General features: G+C 27.9%; 4 protein-coding genes across 5 annotated transcripts; 3 read left to right on the top strand and 1 right to left on the bottom strand.

The window, feature by feature from the left end:
- Window positions 1-3,118: 3,118 nt before the first annotated feature.
- LOC106785900 (crossover junction endonuclease EME1-like) lies at window positions 3,119-5,787 on the top strand. Its single transcript, XM_014746724.1, has 4 exons — window positions 3,119-3,417; window positions 3,618-5,002; window positions 5,215-5,268; window positions 5,374-5,787. Exons 2-4 carry the CDS (start codon window positions 3,716-3,718, stop codon window positions 5,491-5,493), a joined length of 1,461 nt encoding a protein of 486 aa, XP_014602210.1. The 5' UTR covers window positions 3,119-3,417; window positions 3,618-3,715; the 3' UTR covers window positions 5,494-5,787.
- A 959-nt stretch (window positions 5,788-6,746) lies between these two features.
- LOC106785899 (KAT8 regulatory NSL complex subunit 3) lies at window positions 6,747-12,434 on the bottom strand. The gene is made up of 8 exons (XM_014746722.1): window positions 12,241-12,434; window positions 11,644-12,027; window positions 10,995-11,568; window positions 10,624-10,905; window positions 9,831-10,523; window positions 9,411-9,759; window positions 9,133-9,324; window positions 6,747-7,976 (listed from the first exon to the last, which is right to left on the bottom strand). Exons 2-8 carry the CDS (start codon window positions 11,913-11,915, stop codon window positions 6,859-6,861), a joined length of 3,480 nt encoding a protein of 1,159 aa, XP_014602208.1. The 5' UTR covers window positions 11,916-12,027; window positions 12,241-12,434; the 3' UTR covers window positions 6,747-6,858.
- A 375-nt stretch (window positions 12,435-12,809) lies between these two features.
- Window positions 12,810-14,674, top strand: LOC106785884 (phosphatidate phosphatase PPAPDC1B). The gene is made up of 6 exons (XM_014746686.1): window positions 12,810-13,120; window positions 13,284-13,389; window positions 13,470-13,617; window positions 13,939-14,067; window positions 14,143-14,313; window positions 14,369-14,674. Exons 1-6 carry the CDS (start codon window positions 13,032-13,034, stop codon window positions 14,536-14,538), a joined length of 813 nt encoding a protein of 270 aa, XP_014602172.1. The 5' UTR covers window positions 12,810-13,031; the 3' UTR covers window positions 14,539-14,674.
- Window positions 14,675-14,867: 193 nt separating this feature from the next.
- Window positions 14,868-25,574, top strand: LOC106785883 (beta-TrCP). 2 transcript variants are annotated; one of them, XM_014746685.1, is made up of 9 exons: window positions 14,868-15,789; window positions 22,023-22,257; window positions 22,391-22,565; window positions 22,698-23,154; window positions 23,247-23,620; window positions 23,762-23,840; window positions 23,979-24,162; window positions 24,254-24,301; window positions 24,562-25,574. In XM_014746685.1, the coding sequence occupies exons 1-8, from the start codon at window positions 15,745-15,747 to the stop codon at window positions 24,262-24,264; spliced, it is 1,560 nt and encodes a 519-aa protein (XP_014602171.1). In that variant the 5' UTR covers window positions 14,868-15,744; the 3' UTR covers window positions 24,265-24,301; window positions 24,562-25,574. The 2 variants fall into 2 exon arrangements, with proteins under 2 accessions (XP_014602171.1, XP_014602170.1); XM_014746684.1 differs by having other exon boundaries at window positions 14,870-15,789; window positions 22,379-22,565.
- Window positions 25,575-26,556: the final 982 nt, after the last annotated feature.

The following is a 26,556-nucleotide window of genomic DNA, read 5'->3' as shown; positions in this document are numbered from 1 at the left end:
TTGTATCTCTTAACTAATGCGCATCATATGCTTAATAAAAACATTTAAAAGAAAAAAATAAATAAATTGACAAGAAAAAAACAAAAAATAGAGAAGAGAAGAGAGAAAGAAAATTATTATTAAATGATAAAAATACTTTAAAAAAAAAAGAAAAAAGTATATATATATATATAAGAAAAAAGAAAATAAAAAATTATTTACAGTAGTGGTCTAGACTTTTACGGGAAAGGAAAATGTGTCCATTTTATACCATTTCTAATGCGTTTCTATTTGCGATAGTCCATAGAAATAGCTTGAATAATATTTATCAGTAATTGATTATATTGCCTGTTAGATTGGAAAAAAGAGGCTGGAATGAAAAAGCAGCGCCAGCAACGAATGAGAGGGAACGAGAGTGAGACTTATTGTTAAATGGATTGTGTTTTAAGTATGGAAGTATGCAGATAAGGAAATAAAATGCGAAGATTCTCATTCTATTCCAAAACAATTACGATTTCATACCCTTTATTTTGGTATAATTTTGACGCATTATATTAATTATATGACTGCATGATAATTTATATTTTTAAAAAATGAAAGAAAGGAAAAGAAATTAAAAATTTATTAAATTAGAACGTAAAACTGAACTGATACTCACGACATTATATACGTAAAACGAACGTTTTCTCAAAAGAAAATTTGATTATTTAACAAAATTACTAAATTTATAATTTTTCTTTTTTCTTTTTAATGTTATTTTTTACACCAGCTGTTTGACATACAGGGTTTAGATAAAATCCGTATTGAAATGATAATGAATAGATCATAATTATATTGGCTTCAAGTTTTCGTAGTGAAAAACCGTCTGTACGGAAGATCACACGGCAGCCGGAAGAAAGGGACCAGATACAAAGTTTTTTACCAGCAAATATTTCAAAAATCTTTATTTTGAATTATATCCTATAGAGAGTAAAGTGTTGTCCTTTATATATATCGTTCGAATATAATTACAATTTAAAAAGCAGTATATTCATATATATATATATAATATTTATCTCCTAATAATTTTGGTTGTATCCATTCTACATTCAAATAGCTTCTATATATACTTATTTTAATTATATAATAATATTAGAAAAAGATATATATAAACGCATGCTTTAAGCTGCAATGATAATTGTAATTTTTTATTTTTTAAATTTTTTGTTATGATAAACATTATAGTAAACACAACGTGAATTAATACACAAACTAATGTATGCAGTTAAAAACCCTTATCCGGCCACCGTATATTTAATTTCTTTGCACTCTGATTAAATTTATTTAAAAAATATAATTTTACAATTGATAAAAAATATTAAAGAAAAAATTAAATCTTTTTAAATTATAATGTATCACATTAACTAATATATTTGTATCAACATTGATAAAATAGAAAAGCGCAAGAAAAGTAATACATAGACAATATAGTAGATTATTTAAAAATTGTATAATTGTGTGAAGTGATTAAGAATTTTATAAATTTATGAAACATATAAGAAGCACATTTTTCGTGAGTATATACGGCATGATTTAAGAATTACAGAGAATATGCTAGGCAAATAAAAGTAAATATAATCGAATGCCTAGCTATCCATTATTTTGAAACAAATGATGGTCAATGCATACTTTTCCTTGTACGGGTAAGTTAAGTGAAAACAAATTGCACATATTATATGAGTGTTTGTAATTCTGAATGATTCAATAACGTGCGCTTGTGATATTTCCCTTATAATAATATTAAACTAAACTTTGTAACATTTGTAAAAAAAAAAGAAGACAAAAAGAAAACAAAAACGAAAGAGCTGAAGTTTTGTGAATATAGAAAAAATATAATACTGGATTATTATACGAATTACTAAACAATTCAATTTAAGTTAAACATGTAAAGAAATGACATGCCATTTTAATATTTGACTGTAATTATGAATTAATGATAATAGAAAAATTTACCAAATTATTTTATTAAACAATTACGAACGAGAATTAAATATGACAATAAACTAAGGAAACAACTGAAACATAAATTCTTAAATAATAATTATTAAAAATAATAATGATGAAGATATGTCGTAATTGTTAAATTGTATTTATATTGGATTCTGTTTCACTGAAAATACTTTCGTCTACTTTTTTCACATATAAGTTATCTTATTTAATTTATAATGATTTTCAATGATTATTAATGTACATTTTTATTGAATGATTACTTTGTATTTTTCTCTATGTAAGCAAGCATAATAACAGTAGTAATAATAATGATTATTATAATAATTTTGTTTTATATCAGCTTTCATTAAAAAAATATCTATACATTTACCATGTTTCGACTCTTATACTAACTGATCAAAGTTAACTCTTCATAGTCGCAATACTTTTTAGCATGAATAATCTATTAACTAATATTATTTTCCCTCGCAATACAGGGAGACGTAGGCTCAAACAAACGTTACTTTATGAAATTCATCAAATTAATTTTTATTTGTAGTATTCTACAATGTTTTTTGGTATGATCTTTTTCACAACACTCACTGACATTAATTACTTGTTTTTAAATATTAGTATATAAATGCGTATCAAAATAACTTGATTCTCACTTTTGATTTATTGCTTTATTAGAAAACATTTTAAGCATTTCTTACCTCGATCTTCACATTCCACAGTAATATATAAAGTTAACCATTTAATCATTTTTTATTCCTATTTGATAGCCCATAGCGTGATTTAGATAAATCACAAAATTTTCTCACTGTCTGATCTACTAATAGATATATAAATTCTTGATGTGTTACGAGAGCTTTATTTTCTTTTACTAAGAAATGAATTTCTATAAAATATATAACTTTTCAAACATTTATATCATCTGTTATAACTTCACACATATGTTGGAATTATTTTTAGCTGCACATACACACACACAAAACTAAAGTATGCTCAATTAATTTTTACCTGAAAATCCTAATGCTATGCCAACATTCAACCATAACAGTAAAAGTGCCTAACTAAGGTAATCCCGGGTTTAGACCACAAAGTGCTTTTTTTTTAATAATCTTTTTACATACAATATCTTCATAATTATTAAAAAAAAAACACATGAATATTTAAATAATTAAACGATTATTGATAATACTTTGAAATCAAATATTTCGTAAATTGATATTTTTCGATTCAATTTTCGCGCGCTATACAACGTCAGTCACATATGACTGTGACACAACTTTACGAAAATTCTTTCATGAAAAATTTATTTTTCATTACATTTATCTTTATATTTATCACTTTTCAGTAATTAAGAAATATAAATATAAAGAGATAATAAAGAAAAAAATATATAATAGAATGAACTCTTGTACATTTTTAATGCAGTATAATTAATGATAAACGTGAATCAAAAGTAAGGTTAGTAAAAGAAAACATCGTATACTATCATATTATGTACATATATACAAAAATAAATGATTTTATTTTTAAATACAATTATTATTGAATAAATATACTTATATGTATACATGAATTGTAATAAAAAATAATATTCGAGCATGCATTTATACTTACAATTATGTATTGGTGAAAAAATACATTAAAATTACTTTTTTTAGGTCATCACGAAAAAGGATAAAAAATTCAAATTGTAAATAGAAAATGTATATAATATGTTGATGCATGTAAAAGTAACATAATTTAAAAAGAAATAAAAATGGCAGAAATAATCGTATTAAGCGATTCAAACGAATCCGAATTGTCGATAAATCATCCGATTAATACTAAAAAAGGAAATTGTCAAAAAGATTCTGCATCTGACGATGATTTTGATTTTCCTGAAGTTCAGTTTGATTATTTCATGGATACAAATAATATTACTAATAAAAACAAATCATGTCAAAGAGAGTGCATTATAAGCAGTAATTCTAAATCGTTAAATGTTATTTCAAATGCTGAAACTAATAATAAAGTATTTACAAATACACCACCACTTTCTAAAAAGAGATCGTTTACTCATGATATGTCTGATTCTTTAGAATCCGACTGCTATGAAGAAAATATTTGCATGAATCAACAATTGATTAAGGAACCAATTAAGAAAAGTAAAAGTAAATTGAAAGAAGAACGCCTTAAGAAACAGGAGACCTTGGCAAAAGAAAAAAAGTTAAAAGCGTTAACAACTAAAAAATTAAAAAATATTAAACCAGGTGAATGTATGAAATTTATCAAAGTTATTTTGGACAAACATATAGAAGAATATAAATTTTATCCAGAAACTTTGGTAACATTAAATGATGCGAATATATCATATAGTTTCATTTCGCATTCAATTTCTAATAGTATAACTTGGGAAAGAAGTATAGAAGAAGATAGCATTAATGAAAATAATCAAATATGTACAAAAACTATGAAGCAAATTGAAAAGTATATAATAGTTATTTGGAATTGGAAGGAAGTAGTAGACAAATTAATAGATGATAGTTTCAATAGTAGTCTTTCTTACATAAGGACTTTATTGCCAGATTACAATATGACCTTAGTTATTTTTGGAATTAAAGCATACTTTCTATATCATAAGAATAAAATAAAATTAAAAAAGTGTTCAAGAAGCAAGTCAAATAATAAAACTAAAGACTTTATAGCATATAGAGAATCACCAGAAATTTCAAAACAACAACTAGAAGTATGCCTTGCTGAAAATCAAATAATGAATAAATGTAATAATAGGCTCATCGAAAATGCAGCAGATTTAGCATTAATGATTTATCAATATACAAAAGCTATTGCAGAAAAACCATATAAACTAGAAAAAAGACAACAATCTGATAAAGAATATAATTGGTACATAGCGGGAGATAATAGAGATACGGTACGCGTAGATAAAGATGGAAATGGATTGAAGAGATTATGGCAACAACAACTTTGCCAATTTAATTTAAGTAGCTTGGAAATTTCAGAAGCGATTTGTTCTGTATATAAAAGTCCAATACAATTAGTTGAGGTATGATTATTTTAGTACGTGTACTTGACAAATGTTAAAAATTATTTTTTTCCTATAAAACAAACCATAGTATGAACAAATTTTATTCTACATTCTCTATTTAGTTTTTCATGTGAAATCACCTCTACTTGCTTATACTGTCAGTTACAAAACACTCTGTGTAATAGATATATTTAATTATATTTGTAATATATTTCAATAATATATTTCAGGCTTATAAGAATTGTACATCCGCAGAAGGTAGCAAATTATTAAAAGATCTTCCTGTAAGTAATAACAAATTTTAATTAGAATAAAAAAAAATGTAGAATATTTTTAAATCATAGTATATTATATTATAATCTTTATTATATGTGTGTGTGTGAATTTAGATTAGAAGAGCAGCAGGACCTCTTACAACAGCCAGACGAGTTGGTCCTGAATTAAGTAAAAAAGTTCATATCATGTTTACTTGTGAAAATGGTGATGTTTTGCTTGGTAATGATGTCTAAAGATATATTTTTCAATTGCATTGTCATTTACTATACAAAAATGATAGTCGAATATCGACGAATGTTTATTATATTACAAGATTTTAAATTCATGTATCATCCAGTGCTTTATGTAAATTTTTAATGTATGACTATATCAATATTTTTATGAGTTCATATTGTATATATATTTTTATTAATAACTTTTACAACACTTAATCTGTTTTACACAAAATAATTTATTGAATATTGTTATATTTAAATAAAACAAGTCATATAAAACACATACACCTACATATTATTAAATATGCTACATATATGAAAACGATGAAAATATTATAATGAACAGATCTTTAATTTAAATTATTTTATATCGAATATTAAAAAACCAAAACAAGAATGTAATGATATACAAGAACGTATAGCAGTTTGTATGTTATATCTGATACAATTTTTGGTATAAATGTGTACAATATGTTAAGTTGTATATAAATACAATAATACATTATATAAACATCACAAGAAACAACTTTGCATAACTATAATTATAATAAGACTAGATAAAATGATGGTTCATAGTAACTTTGAAATAATTTGTAATTGCATTGTAAAAATTTGGTGAATCAAGGTGAACTAAACATAAATGTTGGATGAAATGAAAAAGCACATAAAAGGCGGTAAAAAATTATTTTTATAAATTAATAACTAATTGTGCATTTTAGTATGGAATTTCTAAGAAAATATTTTCGTGCTTTAAATATTAGCAGCGGAAATAATATATTTATTTTTTAGTGAACTCTCTCTGATTGTTTGCGAACAATTTTACTTTGTAAAAAAGAATACGGTAACAATTGATAATCAAACAGATAATAATCTAATGTAAATAGAAATAATTCAATTAAATTATTTATAATGAGAATCTTGCAGTTGTTTTAGCATTCTGTTGTTTTTTTTTTAACATAAATTTTTTATTTTTTTTTTTTTTTTTTTTTTTGAAAAATATGTAAAATATATGTATAACTAAATATTTGTTCAATATAATTACACATAGAACATTAATATTTTTACTTGAAACAATAAGATATATCACATTTTTTTAATGTAACTAGCATAAAAATAATATCGCAAAATTTGCTATAATGTATGTTTTAGTTCGTTTACTGTACATATATACAAGTAAAAAATGAATACGTTTTTTAATATATGATCATAATTAATTAACTTATATGTATATATATTCTTATTTATTTATTTAGTCTCTCTTAAATATGTATATTTTATTAGCGCTTTTCTGAGGCAGGCATTTGTTTTATTAACATGCTTTAAAGTCAGCAATAATTTTCTTAAAGTATTGTAATTAACAATGAGAAGACATAGTAAGGTACCTTATGTTTCCAGTCCTGTAGTATTATTAAATGTAACACGTTCAGTATGTTCTTTATTTTCAAATTGGACTTTACGTTCATTTGAAGTTTCTCTTTCATTACATTTAGTCGGAGATGTGAGATCAATTTCAGGTATTGTAATATATTTCCTCTCTATAACATTTGTTTTTATTGCATCCTCAATTTCGATTGTATCATTAGAACTATTTTCTTGATATTTTAGTTGAGGCGGAGCACGTTTATAATCATTTTTTTCAAAAATACATATTTTTGGTTTATTTAATCTCTGAGAAGTACTTGACAATAGAACTTGTTCATTTTTATCGGTTTGAGAAGACTGTGCATTATTTCTTTTAGCTAAAATAATTTTAGTGTACTTAATAGTAGGTTGATTCGAACGATTTTGTGCAGGTAATCCAAGTCTATTTTTTGTCTTTATTACTGAACTTTGCGATTGAGTTTGCAGTATTACGTGGTTCATATTTTGCGCAGGAACATTAGGACATATAATTGTTTGTGTCTTAGGAGTTACAAATTTATTGGAAGTGTGTTGAAGTTTGTCGTGCTTGTTACTTATAAGAACCACTTTTGTAGTATTAAATTTTGGTATATATTTTTCCTTAGAATCTGCTGCTTGAGATGCGTACGATGTCAATGATACTTTCTCAACATTATTTAAACTATCATCATCCTTAGCGAATATTATTGGTATGTCTAATATATTGCCCAAATCTTCATCTATATTGTTAACGATATTTTTCTTTAATGCTGTTTGCGATCTTCCTCCTCTTTGGATTCTTTGTAAGTTATTTGTATTTAGTGTTATTTTTGGCATTGTTTTTGTATTATGAGACAATTTCACTTGGTTAGACATAGCTACATTATTTCCAGTTTTATGAAAACCGAATGGAGCTATTACAGATGAAGGGGTGTTTCTGATATTTTGGGCATTTTCATTAATCGCAGCAGCATTTCCAGTTAATGTACTTATAAAATCTTTGCTTGTAGAAACTGAAACCGTTTGTGATGATAATTGTGAGATTTTAGGTATGTCCCATGTATGAGTAGGATTAAAAGCCACTTCTTGAGAACTATTAGACGGTTCTCTATTTTCCACCGCTATAAAAACAAATTATAATCACATATATTTTATATTATACATGAATACATTCAATTAAGTGATTTCGTTATCAAAAAAACTAAGAGGATTTAACTTTTTTAGACACGACCGTTACGCGGGGTGTATTTTAAATATAAAAATAAAATTGGAAATTATATATATATATGTAGCTTTGCTTAAATTTTATACTGTTAACATATTAGAATTAATTTTATTCATATAAAATGAATAAATCAACATAAATATATATATATAATAACAATGAGTATCTATACTTATAATGACCTATTCTATTTTGGTAATAAATAAATCTAATGATATGCAATTAAGATTTAATTACTAATAATTTATGAACTGTTCTATTTATCTTGTATATTGTAAAGGATTGGGACAGGTATCAAACAAACCCAAATTATGTGAAAAAATATTTATTTAACATAAAATAGAAATTAGCACATATTTACAATGCAATTTTTTTTAATGTAATTTTTCAGAATTTCATAATAACTTTACAATGATAAAAGAATATAAATACATACAAAAGTATGTTTTTTTAATTATTTATGGTTTGCTATTAGATAATAAATCCCCTTAGTTTCTCTTATATGCATATTCTATAGACAATCTATTTTACAAGAAATATCCAGAGATTTTATGTACACAACTCACTTACACTCTGAAAAAAAATTTTAGTTCATGATATTTTAAAAAAAATTAACTAATGAAATTGTAGTTTAAAACAAATAAAATTTTATATATTGATATATAATATTATTGTAGAGTATGATAAAAATGTAATAGATATAATTTTCTAAATAAACACACACCTTGAAAATTTATAAGCAATAATTTCTTAGGATAAAGGGAATATATATTACAAGTTCGCTTTTATAAACTTTTAAATTCTTAGTTAGTATTTTTACCAAAAGAAACAGAAGAAAAAAATAAAGAATAATGATACTATGCTATTAAAAACATTATATAAAATAATTTACTTTACTACAAAATAAAGCATATGTTTTTGAAATTACAAATAAAATAACTTTAATATTTAAATTTATCTAATCAAGTGTTGATAGATACTATATAAAAAAATTAAAAAATTTGACGATCACTGTAAATTTCTTACTAATTGATTAGATAATAATATTTTACCTTTTGTAACAGTTGATGTGCTGATTGGCGTATTAGTTGTCGAAGTGATAGTAGGTGTTAACAATATACTTGAACTTAAAGATATACGAGTAGAAGGAGAACCATTTATTGTAGAAACAGAACTTTTTCCATTATGCAACAATGTTGGCACTGTTCCACTAACTTCTCCATTAGCGGTAGATTTATTATGCCCTATACATAGAAAACAATTATTGAATGAAATTCAATTTATATAATTATTGTGTGAAATGAATTTAAAAATAAATCTATTTTTATACCTGCAGAATTCATTCTTGACTGATTTCCTCCTGTTGTCAAAACATTAATCAATTTTGTATCTCCATTTTTATCGACAATATTAGTATGCCTATAATTACTTGATATCACTTTCGAAAAAGTTTTGTTTGTCGAGACAATAGCTTTCATTTTAGGAACATTCAGATGTGGTATATTTGATATAATTTTAGGAATTTTATTGGACATGACTGATGATTTGGATGTATTAATTGTCTTAATTGTATTATTTTGGTCAATGGATGAACCTAAACGTATTGGCCCAATTGGTGCTAGACTTGCTAAAGAACCAATGTTTAAAGTTATGCCGCCACTTGCTGAGTTAGGAGTTTTCTACGAAAGATAAAATCATATTAATTAAAATTCGACAAAACTGAATACTATTAGAGAATTGTTATTATTACCTGTGCAGGTACTCTAGAAGTTATCAAATGTTCTACAAATTGTGCTTTTGGATTATTAATAACTCGCGATTTGCGTCTTATTGTTGAATTTTGATTAATATGTTGACCAGTCACCGTGACTAGAGTTGGTTGTGTACTAAAAGATCCAGCCCTTGTAACTTGAGCCAAAGATGTACTAGATCCAACTGATGTTGTAGAAGAAACTGGTGTAGTTGGACGAGATATTTTTAAGGTAGGAGAATGTGGTTCGCTCTCAACAGAGCTACTGGTGGAATTTCTTCTTTTACGGTTGTCCTTTTTGTTGTTTTTGTTTTCATAATTAGTTACTGATATAGATCTTAGAGGTAAAGGATTAGGCTGCAAAAGAATGCTTCCCACAAAGTCACCAATTTCTTCTAAAATACACCTATCTACCATACTTTGCGTAATACCCTCTGATATCTTTTTAGTAGTCGATATTCGTAGATAATCATCTGCGGTTCCGATCACTACCAAACTTGTTTCAACTAACATTTTTTCACGAAGATCTTCTAAATCATCAGGTCTTACTAAAGAAGCATTTTGTCCTATAATAAACATAACAGGACAACGAATATCTAATAACGTATCATCGGGTGATCCTCGTTTTCCCTCGACAGTAGAAAAGGGAAAGCCGAGGCAAATTACTGCAGTTACATGTTCCATTTGTGCCACCTATTAATTGTTTAAACAAAATAGTATTTCATTTTGCATATTAATTATTATATATAGTATATTACAAATGAGTTAATAATTTGTATGAAAATAATTATACCTGACAAGCAATAGCTGCTCCAGTATTGAAACCAATAAGAATTATTGGTCTACCAGGGTAGTCACTTCTAATATCCTGTATTTTAGCTCGTGTGGCTTGAATTAGTTGATCAATGCATACCATCATTGTCATTCTGTTAGCTGCTAACCCTATATGCGTATGCACATTAACTACCATTCCTAATGCTCCTAACTGTGTAATCCATTTATGTTGGCGAGAAGAAATAGTAGAGCTAATACCACATGGAGCTATTATTAAAATAGGGTTTCCTGGCAGTTTCTTCTGCAATAAAGCATATTAAATATATAATTATAAAATATTTTCTGTACGATTAAAGTAATATGATATAATATAAATCATAGTATATTTACAAGCCTGCTATTAATTAACACAGGAGCAATTGGATCCCAAGTTCGTTTTAACAGAGAACCAAGAGTTTCCCATGTTACCGAACCATTTTTTCCATTAATATTTGGTTGTACTGTTATCATTTTATCAACAAGTTGAGGAATTTTTAATCTTAATGTTTGTAGGATATCAAGATAAATAGCTAAGTACTCTTGAGAAAGATGATCAAACAATAAACTATGTAACCATTGAGTTAGTCTCCAATCCCAACCAGCAGAGGCTAAAGTTTCTCTAAATCTTCTTGCTGTAGTATTTACTGACGTACGACGAAATAGTGGTTCTGCAATATCATTTGATTTTGCTAATCTTGCAAGTCGCTCAGAGTTCAATATTTTAACGACTTTAGTAAATATTCGACTTTGTAGAGATGACCACATCGTCTTGTCTATTTTTTCTTCCCAGTCGTCATTATCACCCGGTCTTACAAAATTTGCTAATCGTTGAAATTCATCCATAACATGTCGAGTTCTTGTAAAATCTAATGGTGGAACTGCTTGTTCATCATCAATTTTTTCTACATCGACTTCTTCGTCTTGCCTGTGGATCAAATAAGAAATCATTTTGTTTATTTGGAAAAAAATTAATTTAATTAAATATTAAATATTAACTTACATAACACCACCACACACTAAATTAACTTTAGAAAAAAATAATTTTTTTATCGGTTTAACATAAATATTTTCTGGTTTCCAATTCCATGGACGAGCATAAGAGTGGTCCTTGAATATCACATCGACTTCCATTTCATTAATTCCAGCAACTTGATGAAGATACGTTGTAAATTTATTTAAATTATCTTCCATTGTATCTCCCAATAAACTTGGTAGCTCATAGCTACCTAGCGAAGTAGAAGAAACCAATCCAGATGACATTATGACTGTCATGAACAAATAATACAAATGTGAATGTAGTAGACCCTCATAATCTTGAACAATTTCTTCTGATAAATCGTCTCTTACATGAATAGTTCGGTTTAATTTTGCTTTAATTTAAAATCTAAAAACCCAAAATAACAAAATATTAATTATAATACACATTGCAAGCACTTTCATTTTTACAAGATGAATTTCTCTTTCGTTCGATGAACATTATAATTTGATAACATGATAAATAAAATATTAAAAACTAATTAAAGATTGAACATATTTATTGAATAAAAAATATATATAATATTAAAGTCGTGTAAATTCGATTATTACCAAAACTTACATTAGTATATTCACTTACTAAAATAAATTTATTGTTCAATAGATTAACAATGCACCATGATATGTTACGTATTAACTAAAAATTGTTTGATCACTTTAAAATATTTTAGCATAGTAAAAGTAAAAAATTTATGACCTCGATTTTAAAGCACAGCAAAATATCTACTCTGTTGCAATGGCTATTACATTTATGTGCATTTGTGTATATAAAACTAGATTTTAGTTCTTTCTAGATTTTTATTTTTCCCCTATATATTTTCATCTAAATGGTGTTACAATTTAAAATGTATTGGAATATAAAATTAAAACAAAGCTAATGAGATTTTGGATTAAAATTCCATTTTTATTAATTCTTCGTTAAATTGAAATAATTATTATTATAGATTTTCTACTTATTAGTTTTCTAATTGGTTATTAATGCTTTTTCTATTTAGACCAATTAAAAATTGTTATTACAATAATAAGTTCAATAGAAACAATACTTTATATGAACAATTCAACCAATTAAGTGCTGTTTCTGTTACTTAGCAATTGCAAAATGTAATAGAATAATTTCACCGTAGTTGGTATACAACACATTTTATAAGGTTGGCAACTATGGTCGACACTTGTCATAGCGTGCTAATTTCTTATTTTTAAGTATTTAACGCACAACAATGTGCACTATTAATCGTTTTGTATTATTTGTATTAAAATTCTGCTAGCATACGTATTTATTATAAATTATGTTATTTAGAAATAAGAGATGTTAAAGAGATAATTGATATAATCTAATAAAACTGATAGTCTAAGATGCTTCTTGTACGTCTTTTCGGCATTGAATTTTCAGCAGGTTGTTGCTTTGACATCTTGTTACGAATCATTTTGGCATTGTTGTTTCTGTGAGTATATTTAATTATTAAGTATTTTATATACTCTAAATAATTTTGTTTGGAACTTATATGGACTCAAAGTTTTATATGGTATTTTATTAAAATGCTTTTTATTTTAGTATTATAAAAATAAGTTATCTTTATAATAATTCTACTATTATTTAAATTATAGAAAATTAGAACAAGCAGAGCCATTTAATAGAAAAATACACGAAAATGAATTATGGTTATATAAAAATCCACAAACAGATTCCTACGTTCCAACTACAGTATTATGGGTATTCTTTTAATAACTATATCTTACAATAGATTAGTGCATGTATAACATTAAAATGGTACATATTTTGTCATTTTTCAGCCTCTCGTATTCTTGATGCCAGTTGTTGTGATATTATTTTCATTTATAATTAACAAAGACAGAAATGATTTTTCTCAAGCTATGTTATGCGTGACATTAGCTTTGGGATTTAATGGTTTAATAACAGATATTATAAAGCTCATAGTTGGTAAGAGTTAGAGATATTTCTATTGACAATTAATTTATTGTATGATTTTGTTCTTGTACATTAATACATGCAGCAGATAAAAAAAGTATTAGTTGTATATTTTTAACTGATATCTTAACCCTTTGACTGCGGCACACTCAAATTCAGAGCTATCAATATATACGGTGATATTTTTTTTATTTTATTTTTTTATTATATGTCATTAGGACTGGGTGGCGAAATATACACCTTTTATACATATTGATTATTATTTTATACATATTATTAAGCGTATATATACGTCCTTAGCAGTCAAAGAATTAATATATATTTTACTGTCAGGACGACCAAGGCCAGATTTCTTTTGGCGATGTTTTCCTGATGGGCAAATGAATCCTGAATTTAAATGCTCAGGAAATCCCATTATTGTTAGAGATGGAAGAAAATCATTTCCAAGCGGACATTCCTCGTGTATGTATATTGAAATAATTGTACATATATGTAATTAACATAAATGTTACGTATGTCAATGTATTCTATTTTTAGTTGCGTTCGCAAGCTTCGGTTTTGTGGCATTATATTTAGCAGGAAAACTTCACACATTTAGTTTATCAGGCAAAGGTCAATCTTGGAAACTGTGCTCTTTTATTCTTCCTATTTGTATTGCTCTTGCTATTGCGTTAAGTCGTACTTGTGATTATCATCATCATTGGCAAGGTAAATTGATATAAAAAAATATATTACAACAAAGATTAACTTTTTATTATTTTAGATATTGTGGTTGGTGGAATTATAGGATCTTGCTTAACATACCTATGTTATAGACATTATTATCCGCCATTAGATTCTCAAATATGCCATAAACCATATAAAGCGTTAATTATGCAATTGCAATTGGAGAATATAAAAACTAACAAAAATGAACAAATTAAATGGATATAACGTAAAGATTTTAATATTGAGTGTTACCATTTAATGAAAAATAACGATGTATTGAGTAAAATATTTTAATCCTGTGAGTTGTTTACAACCATTTTAAACAAAATAACCTATAAAAATACATCCGACATACAATTTATCAATTTGTCTATTTCGTTATCAATTATCCTCATTCATACAATTAATTACTCTTGCATCCTAATTAAATTGGCATCTTGTAAAGCTCAAAAACTAAATAATCATATTAGTAAATCTTCATATAAAAAACGCGGTAGTAGTGTTTGAAATAAAATATCTCCTTATTTTTCTTTCAGCTATTCGCAGCGAGATGTCGCTAATGTTAGTCATTTTAAAATGACATGTGGCAGCACATCTGTCTCCCTATTCCCTGTTCCCACCCTACTGTTCAGCACCTTCTGGTGCTGTGCACCTCAATAACGTCAGCCATTCGTATACGCTCAGATCTGCCTACGTATGACGTGCTCTCAACTTCTTCGGTAAAAGAAGGATAAAGAAAGGAGGGAGTTACTCTTGTAAAAGCATAAAAAGAGTGTGAGAGAGAGAGAAGGGGAGGAGTGGGAGTGAAGTCGATTGGCGTCGAATCGTATTGTGCGGCCGTTCGCCCTGCCTACGCGACGGCGGCGACTCCAGTAGCGTTTCTCTTTTCTCTCCCTCCCTCTTTATATGATCGTCGTATCAACTCGGAATATCATCGTCGTAGACGGGGTGCTTCTATAAAGCGTGTCGTGACGCGTAGTCCCTTGTGTGTATATATCCTGCTACATGATATTTTTCTTTGGCTTTTAGTGAAATATGTTGTCTTGATTTATCTGTATATGGCGAGAGAACGCGAACGTCGTCGTCGATCGTGTTGAAGAAATTAAAGTAGCAGCAATAACGACTACGAAAACGGCAACGCCAGCGCCGTAGACAACAGTGTCGAATAGCACGACTCGTCTAGCTTGAATTTCTTTTCGATCATTTGTGCTTACACGCTCGTTCGTTCGTTCGTTCGTTCGTCCGTCCATCCGTCCGTTCGTTCCTTCATTCATACGTTCGTTCGACGTTCAGCGTTCGACATTCGACATCTCGTAGCCGCTCCCGCGTGCTTTTCCTCGGATCGATTCCATTCCAAACTCGGGACGACGACGACGTCGCCGATTACGGAGGTGCAACCGGTGCGTAGTGCGTGTAAAACGTGATCTCAACATGGAAACGGATAAGATCATCGACGACGAAAATACAAATGTTCAGGTGCGCAGTGTATCACTATTTTTCACCCGAAACCCACCGCCATCTTATGTTTCCTTGTGACGAAAGAAGCTGAGTGCGTTAGTATATATACACCCCATGTATATACGTATAGTTGTATGGATGACGAAAAAAAGACAGAGAAAAAGATAGGTAGAACGAATGTTGAGTACATATGATAAATATATAAGGGCCGATATGAAATAATGGAAGATGCATTGTCGTTTCCTTTGCGAGTCAAGAGTTTGTATTTATTGCACGTGTTTTTATTCCACGCAACACATGGTATTTTTTCCAACAACGAACGTTGAATTTTAAATAAATCCAAAATGACATGAGTCTAAATGAGGTTAACTAAACAAGGTTTTAAATTTATTTTCGGTTTTCTCTATCTTCCCTTACTCCTCTATGCTTTTATACAGGAACTTATGTCAGAGAAAAAATAGTTTCTGATATAGCATCTCTAGGGGTTGTTTCTTGCGCAGATGTGTCTCGCGTGATTGGTCAAGCTATTTTAATCAAAAATCGAAAAAAAATATTTGATCATTTATTGATATATCCAATCCGTAGTGTTATGTCAATGTGAGAACATTTTTTATGAACTGATACGATCAATAAGCTCTCCCTTTCTGTTAAACTTCATCCTATTGGTCTATTTTATATAACTTCGTTTTCTCTTATATTGTTTATTCTATTATTGTTGGAGTTTTCAAACAGGGAAACCCATTATCCAATATATTCTGTCGTTTATCTCTGACAATCTCTGTGAATCATTCTTTATTAATTATTTTTATTTATTTGTTTTTTTTTTATTGTTAGCAAAACTAACGATACGGTTTCATTCGATACTTTTCTTATCGCATTTATCGATATTGCAAATAAAAATATATACTATTGATTCATTTTCAAATAATTTTATTTAAAACATTTTTCCTCTCTCTCTCCCTAATTTAATTCAATCAATGATTTAAGAAAAACAAAATAGTTCAAAGATTGCACCCTTCAAACTTGTAAAATTGTTCATAAAACTTTGTTTTCTACTTCTTATAATTATTAGTCGTATTTTATTTCGTCATATTGCATAATCGGTGCAATAGTAAATTAATTCATAGGTGTGTGCGCTCACATCTAGGCGGGAATAAACGAATCTCGATATTTTCTTCTAGTAATTAAATTATATTCGTTAGTAATATTTTAATTAATATAGAACAAGAAAATAAAGTTGGATCATATATTATTCAGTAAAATAACATTTACAAAATATATTGTGCATGTAAAACTTAGCAAGTAAAAGCAAAAAACTTTTTCGGGACGATCAAATAATATTTGAAAAAATATTTTGCCACTCAAATGATCAAGTCATATATAAGACTAATTGTAAGTTCACGTTTATCGATTTTTATCAACAATCGATATTACCAATAATATCAATCATTTTGTCGAATCGTGATGTGAATTGACAATACTGTACGAGAATGGATTGAAAAGTTTTGAGCTTATTCTTTTTTTAATGTTTTAAGACTATGTCGAAAAATATAAGTGATTTTGGTCGAAAAAAGAAATTCTTAGACTTACCACGAGCTACTTGAGCTGGATACCACTAGATACCCACCTTCAATTCTGTCAACAACTTGTATTGTCATTTAAATTGCTAAATATTATATAATAACAGATTGAAATTAAAATATATGTATAGTAAAACAAATATAAAGTTCAAAACTTTTCCAACCACCCACGTGTATCTGTCACCGTAGCGCGTGTATCATAATTACAGAGTTTAAAAGGATTTGATGATTGTTTTATCAATAGATAAACGGAAATTATCGGTTAATGCCACTATTTTTCAGCAAAATGACCGATACTGTCAAAATATACCGAAACGTGCGAATTTTAATCTTAGCAATTAATTAACATTCTTTCTCACATTCTTTGTCTATCTCTCATTTGGGTATATTTATTTTACGCTGTGATTTCTCAAATTTACGAACAACTTATATGCATAATCAATGTTTCTTTATACTTCGTCATATTTTCCCTATAAAATCTAATACCATAATTTTTCATCGTCTCTTTTACGTCCTTGTTTTCTTTTTCCTATTCGTGTTATGGACGATTTGTTTGCAAATACATCCGATAATCAATACTATTAAAAGAGGTACTTATAATATCACCCATTAAAGATTATACTTTTGACATTTCTTTGCGTCATTAAAATAAAATTTTTTCTTCGCGATATAATAAATAAGAGAAGAAAAATATTACATTTAAGAAAATTGTTTTTCATACGAGAAAAATATCTAGATAAACTTAATGATTTCGTCATACATAATTCGTTTTAGAAGCAAAAATAAGCGCGCCAATCGTAAGGACCATGCATACATTTGACCAAAGAAATGATTCATTGTTTTGTTAATATGTATAGTTAACCTTGACGAAGCGGAAGTATTTCTCCTTTCGTTTAATTTTTGTTGTAAATTCAAAAAAGGTCTAAGACACTCGTTTTAACTTTGATATAATTCATTTTTTTGATAAAATATTATTACAGTCAAACGTGTTAGAAATCAAATGAAAATACAAAAAATGCAACGAATTGCAATCATTTCAAGATAATAATTGTGATAGTAGGTTATTCCGTAATTGATTCGGTTTATCCAATTATGTCATAATTATGTCTAATTCTCAATTTGTCTGCTCTTTCATATGTACACACGCGCGCGCGTTATATGTGTAATATATAATAACTATATTCCCACTGCGTATATATACATAGATGTATACAGTATTGATAAATGATACAAAATGATAAAAATTACCAAAATTTTCTTATTGATAATGAAAAATCGATAAATTATTGATTAAATATTAATAACATTCTAATCGCGATATTCTTATAGTATTTTATTGTTCAAATTGCATAAATGATTCATCTAACAATAAAGCATAACGGGGGTAAGCAATAAAGGAAATTATCACACATATTGGTTAAGTAGGACATAGAGCTTGTATGGGATATATATGTGATGCATATATGAATGAATGAACGGATGAGTGTGTATGTGTCATGCTCATTGTATATATAATATACATATTGTTTTGTGAGACGGTGCTCTTAAGAATTTTTGTAAAGGTACGCGTGAAGACAAAAGAGCCGGAGGAACGCGTAGATTCGACACGAGTTCGCTGTACCGTTAGGTCGGGAGCACTTGTAGCATTTTCAGGCAATTGAGAACTCTACGCTTGTCTCTTGTCGCTAGACTTCTTCTACTTCTCATCCTCCTCCTCCTCCTTTTTCTTCTCCTTCGTTATAGTATGGTTGAGAATGACTACCCAGCAGCAACAACTCGGGAATAATCAACATGAACGATTTCACACTGAAGAAGAAAAAAATACAAATATTTGTTTGTAAATTTTATTTGTTCAAATTTGTTTGATATCTCTCGACTGACGCAACAAGAACTGCAATTTCAATCCATTATATATGTATATATATATATATATATATTGAAATTATTTTATTTAAAGAATTGTGTCATTTATAGAAAGAGCCAAGGTGGCTGTTTGATCGATATCATTTTCATGCATGATTCCAATGTGCGTTAATTACATTAATACCAATAAATATGAACATTTAATAAAAAAAATAACTTATTTTTATTGATTTAAAAGTATAGTTCTAGTTATGTCATCCTATATGTAGGTGGGTTAAAAAGTTTTGAGCCTAGCATAGAAACAATGATTTTCTTTTCTTGGTCAAACTCACTTTTATTTTTCGACATAGTTTCAAAACTTTCAGAAAAAAAATAGATAAAATTTGTCAACCCATTATCATAAATAGGGATAATAAAGACATTGATCATTGTCCTATCATTAAAAAATTATCATCCAAACCGGTTTTATTAAACTAGTATTTGAAGTTATAGAACATTATTGTATATTGTAATTCGTTTAATATTTAAGCATCACATTGTATTATACAAATTATTGATTTCTTATTAAAGTTATATCAAATTATATAGAACGAATTATGTATGAATATACAGATATATCGAGATAAAGAACGCACTGGTTGGTTGGTGATTTCCATGAAGATATTAAGATATACTACGTTCACCTAGAGTTCTTTTTCATTTAGAGTTTTTTGTCAACTTATTATGGTAACTTTTGATAAGATTAAACTGAAGTATTTGCTTATCATTCGTGAAAAATTTTGTTTTCTTAAACAGATCGAAATCAAAATAAATCGAAAAAAAATAAATTTAGAATTAGGAAGTATTAATTTTGTTGTATATATGGTAATTAGTTTGAGTAATCATACCAAATCAGGTTGCATGCAAAGGAAAGGTGCGAGACGCGGGAAGGTAGGACGATTTTTAAAAGGTCGACGATCCCTCGTGCACTTTCATATACACGACCTGCTGACCTAACGTAATTTCAGATCGATACTTATATTATTTGACGAAACAAATTCTTCTATTTTACATTACATACACAGGGTATCATTTAACTGATGATACTATCGAATAGGAAATATTTTACGTACAAAAATAAGTCGAAAAAACGATTATAAAAATCTAGTTAGTATGCGTGGATTTTTGACAACTTTTGAAATAATGAAATTCCATAAAAGTATTTTCTTGTATTCTATGCCCTCCTTATTCGAGCCGTTTGAAATTGTCTATAAATATTAATAATGATAATTAACACGAATAAAAATAGTCTACAATAAAATTCTTTGGATTGAGATTAAGTCGAGTGTGGACGTATACTGTATAGATTTTTAATCATTTTTTTTCGAGAAACGAAAAGTTTTGAATTAACAAATTTTATTCTATATTTTCAAATTTACTTTATCATGTAGAATAACTCTGTAGTAATTGTAAGTCGTACCACCAATTACATGATACCCTGTATGTGTAAGTTCCAATAAAATTACCTGAAATGTTTTTTATCTTAATACTTACATTAGTCGTTCAATTTGATTACGATTGTGTCAACAAAGTCAATTATCAGACAAATATATATTATTGATTGAAAGTATGTACATTTAATGATTCACATATTTGAATGACACATCGATTCTTTATCGACTAGAGAAAGAAAGAGAAAAAGATAAAAGTTATACTTTTACAATTAGATAAAGAAAGTTGACGAAAGTTGATTCTACTTATTGCTGAGAAAAAGAGTATATATGTATATCATATTTATGTTGTAAGTTAATATGAAACGACGTTATATAGATTCGTAAGGACAAAAGATATTCTTTGTGGAGTGCGCGTGTATGTGCGGTGAAAGTATAGATGAAACGGTCAAATCTCTCAGTGTGCCGTGCTGCGCGAGCTATTCTTTGTGTAACTAAGCCTTTATTTAATTCCTTCTTCTCTCTTTCTCTATGCACATATATTTTTTCAATAATATATAGATTTTATATTTTATAATGTTATATAAATTATGATTTTATATTATAAGTAAAAGAATTGGTGTATTTCTATTATTATTATTTCTATTATTTGATTGTAATCGAAAATTACGTCTCTGGAAATACATAAATAAAACTCATATTTTGAACGAGAGCGAGTTGAGATTAATTTGATTTATTTTATTTAAAATATCCTCATTATCGGGGGTTCTCCGTTATAATAATTATGTATTCGTTTAATAATATTATATCTTAATGGCTAGTAATTTTCCATTTGTTGCTATATTTTATTTTATTATATTAAACATTAGATAGCTTTTTACGATTTAAACGATTTCAATGTCTACACGATACGTATCATTCGAACCTCTCGTTGGATGGTAATATGTGTAAGGTAAAAGACGGTTGTCAAGGCAAACGTGAAATGGCAACGTAAGGTCGCGTAATCAAATCTAAAGCAAACGATGTTACAACTATTAAATCGAGATTTTTACCATCTAAATCATTATGATTTTTAATAAATACTATTTTGGTAATCGATTTACGATTTTACTATGTATGTACGTTAATTTGTTTTCTTATATAATTATACGTGTGACAATGAGATTATAAAAATTTCTCTCCTGACGAATTGAGAAGAGAAGAGAGAGAAGAAATGTTTTTGAAATTATATACGATTCTATCTTTTATATATCATGAGTGTATTTACATTAAGAACAATATTATTTAATTATTAATCTGTGTGTGTGTGTGTGTGTGTGTGGATTATGTATTTTCAAGCAAATTTTTAAATCTATTCTTTATGCATATTTAATTACAGTATCCAATGACGATTCTCTATGATCCAACTCGTAAGAAAGAACCTTCTATTGGTGTGACACCACAGTTTGGACAAGAAAGAGAGATGTGTATGAAAATGTTTGAAAAGTGGAGTGAACCAGAACAAGTGCACTTTGTTGAACAATTATTAGCACGTATGTGTCATTATCAACATGGTCACATTAATGCGTATCTGAAACCAATGCTCCAAAGAGATTTTATTTCTCTTTTGCCAAGTATGTATGATTTTATTTATCCATCTGTTGTACCTAATATTGGTATATATTAGTTGCAATATATATATATATGTATATATATATATATCTATGTAATATATAATTTAACAACTCTAATCAGAAAAAGGATTAGATCATGTGGCAGAGAGTATTCTTTCATATTTGGACGCCGAGTCATTGACAGCTGCAGAGTTAGTTTGCAAAGAATGGCACAGAGTTATCAGCGAAGGAATGCTTTGGAAGAAATTAATTGAACGTAAAGTTAGGACAGATTCAGTATGGAGGGGCCTAGCTGAAAGGAGAGGATGGTGAGTATTTCCTTATTAAGATATTTACGATTTATTAAACACTTTCCAAAGGAATAAAGTATGTGTGTTAATAGTCTATTGCTTTTTATACAATTATGGTATTAATGAATACTTTCCTTTTTCCTTGCATAGGATACAATATCTGTTTAAACCTCGACCAGGAGAGAGTCATCCAAATCACAACTTTTACAGAAATCTTTATCCTAAGATTGTTAAAGATATTGATAGTATAGATAATAATTGGAGAATGGGTAGATTTAATCTTCAAAGAATAAACTGCAGAAGTGAAAATTCAAAAGGCGTTTACTGTCTACAATATGATGACCAAAAAATAGTCTCTGGATTAAGAGATAATACGATCAAAATTTGGGATAGAAATACATTACAATGTATTAAGGTGTTGACTGGTCACACAGGTTCTGTTCTATGTTTACAATATGACGACAAAGCCATAATATCAGGCTCTTCGGATAGTACAGTGAGAGTATGGGATGCAACAACAGGTGAGATGGTTAGTACATTGATACATCATTGCGAAGCTGTACTACATCTCAGATTTAATAATGGTATGATGGTCACTTGTTCTAAGGTTAGTATTAATATTGTTTGCCTTAACATATTTCAAACTATATTATTTTTAATTAGATACGCTTAATATTATAAATATTTATTATTGTATAGGATCGTTCGATAGCAGTTTGGGACATGACATCGCAGAAAGAAATTGCATTGAGAAGAGTACTTGTGGGTCACAGAGCAGCAGTGAATGTAGTTGATTTTGATGAAAAATATATTGTTTCTGCTAGTGGTGATAGGACTATTAAAGTATGGAATACATCTACCTGCGAATTCGTACGAACGTTAAATGGACATAAACGGGGTATAGCGTGTTTGCAGTATAGGGATCGCTTAGTCGTGAGTGGCAGCAGTGACAACACTATTAGATTGTGGGACATTGAATGTGGAGCATGTTTACGTGTTTTAGAAGGTCATGAAGAATTGGTCAGATGTATACGATTTGACAGTAAACATATTGTTAGTGGAGCATATGATGGGTACGTATATATGCTTGTGTTATCATCTCTGCAATAATAATAGATATTAACATTTTTTTCTGTAAATTTAATATATAATAACAGAAAAGATTATTGACCACTCATGATGCTCACATTACGTCTGTCTCGTTTATGTTATAGAAAAATTAAAGTATGGGATTTGGTAGCTGCATTAGATCCGCGTGCACTTGCAAACACTTTATGTCTGCGTACATTAGTGGTAAGGTCTTTATTAAAATTTTATTATTCTGGTATAATTCATTTTGTGTCTTACATAATATTATAATTATATTTATATTTAATATCTATATATATATGTGTATATATATAAATCATATTGAATTTTGTATGAATTTAGGAACATACTGGGCGCGTATTTCGTCTTCAATTTGACGAATTCCAAATAGTATCATCATCGCACGATGACACGATACTAATTTGGGATTTTCTCAATTTTAATCCATCAAATGGATCTGTGTCTACCGGTCAAGTACCAGTCAATGCTTTAGCTGCCAATCAATCTGGTACCAGATCTCCTTCTCGTATGTGTAATTAGATTTGATTTTTATATACAGAGAAGCAAATATATTTTTGTCTCCAAACATTAAGATTTTGTTTTTTTTTTTTTAACAGCATTTGAGTGACTCATCAACAAGAAGATTCCTTTATTGTGATATAATTGTAAGTGTAAATCAATTGATCACATTATAATAGATTTTATAACCATACATACACATATATTATACGTATTCATTTAAGAGATATTATTTTTCTCTTATTCTTTGTTTACCTTATTTATACAATTTAAAGAAGTAATATATCAATATAATAATATAACTTCACAGGTTTTAACGATAAATTTCTTTTGATAATTTTACTTGTTTTTCATAATCTCATTTATTCAAAGAGATCTATGAAATAATAGCATTGTTCTGTTTCAGAAAAGTGGTTAGTGAGTGAATTGAATGTGTTCACGATAGTGTACACAAGACATAAAGAATCAGTGTCCAGTGTGAACAGCGCCTAAATAGGCCTAGACATCCCAAAACTCTTAATCATGGACTTTGGTTTGTTATTTGCAGTGAAACGCAAAAGAAATTCTCTTGAGATAGGAGATATATGTACTGTGACTTATATAAAAATATTAATTAATTTATATGCGCTTAAGGCAAACACACTGCGTTTAGTAATGAACAGTATATTAAAACCATATGAATACATCCCATGGATTTGCCGTCTGCTATGGCCATATCTGGATTTCTTCTACGCTCCATGATACGATAGAAGTTGACCATTTTACTACTATGAAAAAGACTTGAAACACGCAACAAAATGAAAAAGTTTTAGGGAGGCTGGATACACTTAATAAGATATTAGATGTATTATAGTAAATTAATGATTTTTTTATATAATTAATTTATGCTAAGAAAATTGTAAACTGTTATCTGATCAGGATACTTATTTTGTGTGAATGTGAAAATGCAACTTCATAAAATAATTATGACAATTATTATGTTTCATCACTTTCAAAAGGCAGCTAAGGCGAATTGCGATATCATATTAAATAACACTGATATATAACATCAAGAATTAAATGTATAGAAGGATGAGTTTTTTTTTTGTTTATTTTCGGTGTAGATACTATTATTTTGCAATATTCATATTATATTTAAAAAAAAAAAAATGGGTAAAAGTCAACTATTTCCTCGTCGCAACGTGGCAAAATGTTATTTGCATTTAAAATATTACGTTCGATATATATAAACACAAAGAGATGTAAATATTCGTACAGGCAACTGTAGTACCTCTAAAATGATTATAGTTGCTATGAAAAAGTTATTGTAACTTGATTATTGATCTCGGATAGAGCATAATTTTTATGTTGTGTGTTTAAATGTATACTAATGATATTTCTTCGAATTAAATATTGAAGTTATTTTATTGATTTAAAAAGTTTCTCTAAAACAGTATTGCTCTTAAATGAAATTTTAGGGTTACATCCAATATCAAATAGATGATTTTTGTTATAATGATTGATAGAAATACAATATTGCATGTAGACATTTACATATGATCTTATTAAGCCATAAAAAGAAAATTATTTGTTTTCCAGGTTGTGTCATAAAATGTAATAATGTGTAAATTTTGGTACGTAATTTCACATAGCAAAGATGAGATATTTTGATCCTGTTGTAATTTTTATAATGTTCAAAAAAAAAAGAACCCTAAGCTTATTATACGCATATAATTTCTAATATTAATTTAATAACATGACTTTGGATTTTGCATCTTATGTATATATATATATATATATATATACTCATCAAATAATAATGAAGAATATTAAACGGATACATACGATATTTTCTCGAATAATAGCTCTTACCGTGCAAACGTAACAGCATGTAGCCAAATTGGGTACAAAAAATTGTGATGTTAAAGCTAGGAATGATAATATGGGAAAACTTTCTATATATAACACCGTAAGTATATACGGGGATATGTATATACAGGGGTAACAGTGTAAAATTATACTTTTATAAATATTTAATGGATTCCAAATTTTTGTCAGTGTAGGGATATAGAATGAAATTCTTATAAATTCTTAACATATTCTTCGTGTGCACATGCCCAATTATATTACAGTTTTGCTGTCTATGAATGCACATATGTAGATTTTATGAAAAACCATAAACTACTTTTTCCTGCTAACTGGTACAAGTGTATCTTTTACTTAAATTGGGGTCTTAAACCATTAAATGAATAAAGTCATTATAATTAACTAAGCAAATAGAATCCTTTAATAAATTGTTTTCATATGAAATTTATTTAATAATATTATTAAGGACACTTTATATAGAGCCAAATGTTTCTTAGACAATACATAAGACATTGTAGTAGTAATTAAGAGATTCATTTTTTTTTTCTTTTTCTTC

Source organism: Polistes canadensis, unplaced genomic scaffold, assembly GCF_001313835.1.
Source record: "Polistes canadensis isolate GaletaPanama2010 unplaced genomic scaffold, ASM131383v1 scaffold_58, whole genome shotgun sequence".
Classification (NCBI taxonomy): Eukaryota; Metazoa; Arthropoda; class Insecta; order Hymenoptera; family Vespidae; genus Polistes; species Polistes canadensis.
The sequence above is the reverse complement of the archived record's forward strand: the minus strand, read 5'-3'. Positions and strand labels throughout refer to the sequence as shown.